The sequence below is a fragment of the Diceros bicornis genome, chromosome 3 (assembly GCF_020826845.1).
Source record: "Diceros bicornis minor isolate mBicDic1 chromosome 3, mDicBic1.mat.cur, whole genome shotgun sequence".
Lineage (NCBI taxonomy): Eukaryota > Metazoa > Chordata > Mammalia > Perissodactyla > Rhinocerotidae > Diceros > Diceros bicornis.
In genome coordinates, this window is record NC_080742.1 from 90,476,941 (window position 1) to 90,485,563 (window position 8,623).

At 35.9% G+C, this 8,623-nt stretch overlaps 1 protein-coding gene across 1 annotated transcript; it reads left to right on the plus strand.

Annotated features, from left to right (window-relative positions):
- Positions 1-1,329: 1,329 nt before the first annotated feature.
- On the plus strand, positions 1,330-2,289 carry TAS2R39 (taste 2 receptor member 39). The gene has a single exon (XM_058569640.1). It carries the CDS (start codon positions 1,330-1,332, stop codon positions 2,287-2,289), a length of 960 nt encoding a protein of 319 aa, XP_058425623.1.
- Positions 2,290-8,623: the final 6,334 nt, after the last annotated feature.

Genomic DNA, 8,623 nt, shown 5'->3' on the forward strand with positions numbered 1-8,623 from the left:
GGTTTGGAGAGCTTCTAGGTTGCTGAACACATGGAGGTGCTGGGAGAGTGGCACACCGGGAGAGGGCATGGAAGCTCCACGCCCCTTCCCACATACCTTGCCCTATGCATCTCTTCCATCTGGATTTTCATCTGTATCCTTTATCATATCCTTTTATAATAAACCGGTAAACCTAAGTAAAATGATTTCTGGAGTGTGAGCTGCTCCAGCAAGTTAATAGAACCTGAGGAAGGGGGTCATGGGAATCCTGGATTTATAGCTGATCAGTCAGAAGCACAAGACAACGTGGACTTGCAATTGGCATCTGACATAGGGTGGGGAGTAGTCTTGTGGGACTGAGCCCTTAACCTGTGGGATCTGATGCTACCTCCAGGTAGATAGTGTCAGAACTGAGTTAAATTGTAGGACACCTAGCTGGTGTAACATAGTTGCTTGGGGGGGTGGCGGGTGGGAAACGCACTCATTTGCTGACCAGAAGTGTCAGAAGTGAAGTGTTCTGTGAGAGTAGTAAAGAAAGTCTCACAGGTGGAAAATTGGGGGTTTTTTCCTACTCAAGTATTCTTCCCTTCAATGGTGAGGACTTCATAAAAGACTGTGAGGAAAAAAATGTTACAGTCAAGCCAGCCCTGCATTTAGTCTTTGGCACACACAAAAGGATCCACAGGTCTCGGTGGTATAACATAGTGGGTAAGAACAGGGACTCGGGGACCAAGTGACTTGTGGTTGAATCTCAGCTCTATCTCTCTCTAGATGTGTGACTTTGGATAAGTTATTCAGCCTCAGTTTCCTCATCTGTAACATGGAGATAATAAAAGTACACTCTTCATAGGGTTGTTGTGAGGCTTAAACATGGTAATATATATAACTTGTTTGAACAGTGCCTAGCACATGATGAGAACTGTATATAACTTGGAAGTTATTAATATTATTTTTCAGTCAGTTCCCTGAGGTCACAAGTGAAACTAAGTTAAATTGTGACTTGATGGGCAGATGCTCAAAGTAACTGGAGCTAGTAAAGAACACAACTCTCAACACCATGTTAGTGGTTTATTAAAGAGAGTCTACTCAAGTCCTTCCCTGGACCCCATGATTGAACTAATACCAACATGTCCAAAAGAACATGGGAGAGCATTAGGAACCAAATCCTTCCATCATTTGCATCTCCAGATTTAGAGCTAAGAATTCTGAGATAAACAAATGGAGTGAATTTGGAAATGATGCATCAACTGCTTCCTTCTGTGACACAAATAGTGGGAGTTTTCAAGGATCTGCACATCAAATGCTAGGGAGACATTTTCTCCAGACACCAAAGAGGAGTAACAACTCAGGATGATCGAAACCTGCAATCCCCCAGAAAGTAAATTGTCACTGTTTTGGATCGCCTTAATTTGCACAATTATAGGCACTGAATGCATCATCAGTATCTTTGCGAATGGGTTCATTGCGGCTATAAATGCAGCTGAATGGATTCAGAATAAGGCAGTCTTCACAAGCGGCAGGATCCTGTTTTTCCTGAGTGTATCCAGATTAGCTTTCCAAAGCCTCATGGTGCTAGAACTTACCTTCAGCTCAACATCCCCAAGTTTTTATTATGAAGATGTTGTATATGATATATTCAAAGCCAGTTTCATGTTCTTAAATTCTTGTAGCCTATGGTTTGCTGCCTGGCTCAATTTCTTCTACTTCGTGAAGATTGCTGATTTCTCCTACCCCCTTTTCCTCAAGCTGAAGTGGAGAATTTCTGGATTGATGCCCTGGCTTCTGTACCTATCAACATTTATTTCCTTGGGTAACAGTGTGCTCTTCTCCAATAACATCTACACTGTATATTGTAACAATTCTTTACCTATCCCCTTCTCCAACTCCACTGAGAAAAAATACTTCACTGAAACCAATGTGATCAACCTGCTTCTTCTCTATTACCTGGGGATCCTCATTCCTCTGATCATGTTCATCCTTGCAGCCACGCTGCTGATCATCTCTCTCAAGAGACACACCCTACACATGGAAAGCAATGCCACTGGCTACAGGGACCCCAGCATGGAGGCTCACCTGGGGGCCATCAAAGCTACCAGCTACTTTCTCATTTTCTACCTTTTCAATGCAGTTGCTTTATTTCTCTATATGTCCAACATCTTTGACATCAACAATTTCTGGAATATTTTGTGCAAAATCATCATGGTTGCCTACCCTGCTGGTCACTCCATCCTGCTGATTCAGGACAACCGTGGGCTGAGAAGAGCCTGGAAGCGGCTTCAGCTTCGAGTTCATCTTTACCCAAAAGACTAGACTCTATGACCAACATCCAAAGAGTACCACAGCACCTAGCCCAACCAGCTCTGCTTTTCCCTCACCTAGACCTTTCTCTTCTTCCCTCCTTTCTTCCCCAAACTTAATTTGATCCTTTCACCTGCGGTGTTTTTTTTGTTTTGTTTTGTTTTTGTATAAGAGGTTAATCTTCATTTCTCTTTTACTTCACGGGCACAATCTTAGTGATGCTTGACATATTCTTTACCTGAGACTTCTTTTTCTACCTCCCCTTGTTCTATCTAAAGCAGTGATTCTAGACACTGGCTGCACATTAGAATCTCTAGGAAAGATTTTTGAAAATACCAATGTCCAGGCCCCATCCTAGATCAGTTAAGTCAGAATTTCTTGTGCTGGAACTTAGACAATTTTTTAAGTTCTCAAGGTGATTCTAATGTGCAGCCAGAGTTGATACAGCCACCAAAATAGAGGAAGGTTTTGCAGCTTGAGTTCCTGGAAACTCCTCTTTTTCCCTATCCACCTGCCTTTTATACAGATTCAGATTATTCAGAAAGTTTTCTGATCAACAGCTGGAAATGCATTTTGTTTCCATGCTCCAAAGATATAACGAATAAATTGGAAATAGCTATCACAATTAACAGTACATAAAACCTCAAAATTACTGTCCAAGGATTCTTCCTATAGTTAAGTTATGATCATATATATACATATGCAAAAATATGTGCAGGAAGATCTTCACTGCAGCATTATTCATTAACAAGGGAACTCATATATCAAAAATGGGATATTATGTAAACATTTTTAAAGTGAGATAGATGCATGTGTCCTGAAATGAAAAGATTTCCAAAATATTAAGTACAAAAAGCAAGGAGATATTTTATAATTCCATTTATGTTTTTTTATGGAATATACTTATGCTTCTTGTGTATATATATATATGTGTGTATATAAAGTTTCTGGAAGGATGTACCAAAAACAAGTAATAGAGGACTTCTGAATAGTGGCATTGAGTATCTAGGGATAAATAAAACATTTACACTGCGTTTTATACTTTTCTGCATTGTTTGAATTATTTAGAACATGCATGTGATAATTTCAAAATCATTTAAGGTTTATATTGATGTTTTTTATTGGAAAGAGAGCTAGGTAAGTAAGAAAGGGTTGAGGGTTGAGCTTAGTTGACTAAGCTTCTCAATATGTCTGTTTTTATAAAAAATGCAAACCTCCAAAACCGTGAATTAAATATCTCACTCTCCTGTCACTTCCTTCTATTTTCCATTTATTTGCTCAAGGGCTGCCACGGAAAAGTCAGGGGTTTTCAGTCCATTAACATCTCTCTATTCTGTGTCCCTCTGTCAGGCCCCTCCTCTCTTCACTTCCCTTCATAACCAGTTTGGATTACTGGTTAATCATTACACCCATTGTAAATACTTTCAGTATTTACAGATGAAGTGAGATTATGTCTGAGAATTGCCTTGAGATAATTCAGCAGAGGGCAAAGGATTGGAGAGTAGAGAGGTTTAGATTAGTCTTGTGTCAATGATTTTTTTCAAACAAGATCTCAGGTTGTGTGGGCTCTTTATACTAGGCAATTTCAGGCTATGTTTGAAATTTTCCCTAAGATAACTTTTTATATAAGTAAATTATAAAATACTCTAATTTCCTGGCTCCTCTCCCTCTTCATCCCCATCATGTGGAATAATCCCAAATCTAAATGAATCCAACTATTTCACATTCTGCATTTACTTCTAAGCAGCCTAGTATTACTCGCGAGTATTTCATAACTGGATGAAGTTGCGTTTCTACAGGTTCATGCTCTTCAGCCTCAAATGAAGAACATCATTGGGCACTTCTACCTGTATGTCTCTAGAGAAGTCACTCTTAACTACCCACAATGAGTATCTCCTATCTTTTCCTCAGTCCTGAAACCTCCAACCCCTCTTCTCCCAGCCTCATTTTCAAGTGATGAAGCTGCCCTTGCATTCTCTGATAGAAGTCATTAGGATATTGCTTCACCTTCCCATTAGCAAATCTATAAAACCACCAGTTTTCTCCTGCATTCCTAATATTTCAATAGAAAGAGTGACCCTTTCTGAAGAAAATAATTAGACATGCTTTAACTATTTTTATCCTCCCTTTGTATTTCTCCTTCTACCAAGTTCCATTTTTCTGAAAGTTTTAGTTTCCTTTCTTTCATAATTGAGCCCTTCCTCAAATATCTGGCAATTCTTGAATGTCAGCAGTAAGAAGTTGATTGCAAAATTTAAAAGTGAATTTTTAGAAACCTTTTAGAATATAAAAACTATATTGAAACCCCTGTGTTGAGGCATCTTAAAAGCAGCACATTCAAAGCTGTATTCTTAATTTTCCTCCCAAAACACATTCCTCCTTAAGTTTTCTCCAACTTACTAACATTAATTATTTTCCATTAATGAAGCTAAAATTCTGGGAACAATCTATGGGTTTTTCTCTCTATCCCACCCCATTCAGTTCATCAGTTAGTCCTTTATTTCTGTTATGCGATGTATATAATTAGAGGATTGTTCATTTATTAATTTAACAATTATTGGCTGGACACCAACTATATGGCAGGCACTATTCTAGCTGCTAAGTATACAGTACTGAGAAAAATAAACGGGGTTCTTGTCATCACAGATCTTCTAGTCTGGTGCGGAAGCACAGAAAATAAAACAAGATGAACAAGATGTGGTGGTGGTGGTGTTAGATCAATCTAGCCAGGAAGGGTCTGTATGAGTAAATAAGATTTTAAAAAAGAAATTATATATATATACATATATATATATATATGTATATATATATATAGTGTGTGTGAGGAAGATCAGCCCTAAGCTAACATCTGATGTCAATCCTCCTCTTTTTTGTTGAAGAAGATTAGCCCTGAGCTAACATCTGTGCCCACCTTCCTCCACTTTATGTGGGACGCCGCCACAGCATGGCTCAACAAGCAGTGCGTTGGTGCGTGCCCAGGATCCGAACCGGCGAACCCTGGGCCACTGCAGTGGAGCACACGCACTTAACCGCTTCCACCATCGGGCAGGTCCCATAAAAAAGAAATAATTTTAAAAACTATAAACCCAAACCAAGAATTTGGAAGAATAATTACCAAATAAATCTAAGGAAATCAGAAGGAAAACACAATTCATTAAATATCGATTTAATGAATTAAAGAACAAAAAGGAGAGAATTAAAAGTAAGCATAAGAATTGCTTCATTAAAAAAAAGACAATAAAATTAGTAGTGTTAGCTTATATAATTGAGAAAGAAAGACAAAAGTCATAAATACACAAGATAAGAAATAAAGGAAAAATTACCACAAATTGAAGAAATTAAAGTACTCTTAAGAAACTATTTTGTTCAACTCTATGTAAGAGTTTGAAAACCTAGATAAGATAAATGTTTCTAGGAAAATGTAATTTACTAAATTGACTCCAAGAGAGGTAGAAAATTCAAAGAGAATAGTCATTGTGGTTGAACAAGAGCAAGTTCTCAAGAGCCACAACCCAAAAAGTGCCAAGACCAAATGTTTTCACAAGGGAATTCTACACACCTTTTACAAGCAGAAAATTTCAAGGCTATGTAAATTGTTTCACAGCATAAAAATTAAGGGAACCTTCCAAATTTGTTTCATGAAATGAATATAATTTTGATATCAAAACAAAAATTGTCTTCCAGAAAACTACAAACCAACCTCACTTACCAATAATTATGCAAAAATACTAAGTAAAATTTAACAGAGATCCAGAATACAAGTTTATTCCATAAAAGTAAAGATGGTTTAATATTAGAAAATATATCAATTCAGTTTGCCATATTAATAACACTAAGGAGAAAAATCATATAATAATTTTCATAAATGCTTAAAAAATGAACAAAATTCAATATCCATTCCTAATTATTAAAAAAACTTCATAAATTAAGAATATATGGATAATTTCTTAAAGTATATCTTAAGGTATATCTATCCCAACCCAACAGCCAGCATCATTCTTACAGAGGAAACACTGTTATTTCTATTAAACTTAGGAAAAAGACAAAGATTTTCATTTTTACTCTATTAATTAACATCCCTAGATACTATCCAATGCAATTAGAAAAGAGAAATAAACTAAAAGTATTTTTAAAAATTGGACAAGAAAAGATGGAAGTAATATTACATGCAGATGAGATGATATAAACAAAAAACTCAAAAGAAACAACTGAAAAATCATTACAAATAATAAGAGCATGAAATATGGAAGAGGAAAGAATCCTTATAAGAGTAAAAAAAGATAAAATACTAGCAATAAAGTTAATGAAAAAAATAAGAAAGATCTATATGAAGACTACTTTAAAATACCAGAGGTGCACAATAGGAGAGTTGAACAAGTGGAAAGACTACCTAGTTGTTGAACGGAAAGTATCAATGTCATTAGATATAACATCTCCATAAACGAATCAATATTTAGTGTGATTTTGACACAAATGCCAAAAACTTTCTAAACAAATTGATTATAAACATTATTTGGGAAAATAAAGCAAGCATAGCCAGGAACATTCTGAAAACTAAAAAGGAATGAGGGAGGATTAACCCCATGAGATAACAAACATGTTATGAAGCTAACATATTCAAAATAGAGTGGTATTGAACAATGAATAGCCAACGAAACAGTAGAGCATCCAGAAATATGAGAATTTAGTGTATGAACAAAGTGGTATTGCAGATCAGTAAGGAAATGATGTGTTATTCAACAAATGGTATTAGAACAATGAGAAAGCCATCGGGAAAGAGAGAAATTCGGATGCATCTCCCACATCTTATACCAAGGCAAATTCCAAATGGATCAAAGACTCATGTAAAAAAAAATTATTAAATACTAGAAGAAATCTTAGAGATTTCCAAACTAATTTTGAGATTGGGGAAGACCTTTCTAAATATAACAAAGGAAAAAGCAAGCATAAAATAGTTTATTAAATTCGATTACATAAAATAAAAAGATACTATCTGGCAAAAACTACCACAAGCAAAGTCAAAGACAAATAAGAAACTGGGAAATAGTTATTTGCTGCTCACATCTCAGACAAAGGCTAGTTTTGCTAACATATAAAGAGCCTATACAAAATCAATAAGATCAATTACTAAATTTAAACATTAGCAAAGAATATGAAGTGGTTGTTACAGAAAATGAAATAAACATGGCTCTTAAAAAATTAAAGCTTATAAAATGCAAAAAGGTATAGAGATGAAAATTAAAAATCGCCCATTATCTTTCAACCCAGAGACAGCTTTTGTTAACATTTTTTAACGTGTATGGACTCAAACTGAATATAAATTTTTTGTAACCTTTTGTTTTTATTTTAACATCTTGATGTTTATTTCCAATTTTATTGTTATCTGAAATCTAAAAAAAAAAAAAATATTTTAAAGATGCTCAGCCTGGCTTATAACAAGAGAAAAATTAAAACTACTTTGAGATATAATTTTTAACCTATCAGATTAGCAAAGATCAAATAGTTTGGTAACACACTGTGCATGATTATGGGGACCAGGCAATCTCATCAACCAATGGAAATGTTAACGGCTGCTTCCTCAAGTGCAGTTTAATAATACCTACAAAAATTATGAGAGTACATCCTTTTTCTCAGCAATTTTACTTGGGGGGAATTTATCTTACACATATACTTGACCACATAAAAATTGACATATGTATAACTTATTTGTTGCAATATTGTTTATAATAGGAAAAAATAGTAAAATCAAAATGTCCATCAACAGACATCCATACAAAGAAGGAAAGGAGGAGAAGAGGAAAGAAGGAAAGAAAGAGAAAACATAAATGTGTTTATCTGTGCACATGGAACTGCTTCCAAATGTATCCTTAGGGGGAAAAAAAGGTTTAAAAAACAGAGCCTTCAGCATATTATCTTTTGTATTTTAAAGGGTTTTAAAAAATAGCCTAATGTGTATGCTTGCGTATACATAAATTCTCTCCAGAAGAATTTAATAAGAAACTAAGGGGCTGGCCCAGTGGCATAGCAGTTAAGTGCGCATGCTCCGCTTCGGCAGCCTGGGGTTCACAGGTTCAGATCCCCAGCATGGACCAACGCACCGCTTGTCAAGCCATGCTGTGGTGGTGTTCCATATAAAGTAAAGGAAGATGGGCACGGATGTTAGCCCAAGGCCAATCTTCCTCAGCAAAAAGAGGAGGATTGGCAACGGACGCTAGCTCAGGGATAATCTTCCTCACAAAAAAAAGAAACTAATAATATTGTTTTCTTCCAGGGAAATAAATTGTGTGGCTGGGAGACAGGAGTAGAAAATGACATTTCACTGTACGCATTTTTGTATCTTCTGAAT

What these genes read in the sequence shown, in the direction of transcription:
- TAS2R39 (XM_058569640.1), top strand. Translation starts at nt 1,330, where the DNA reads ATGATCGAAACCTGCAATCCCCCAGAAAGTAAATTGTCACTGTTTTGG.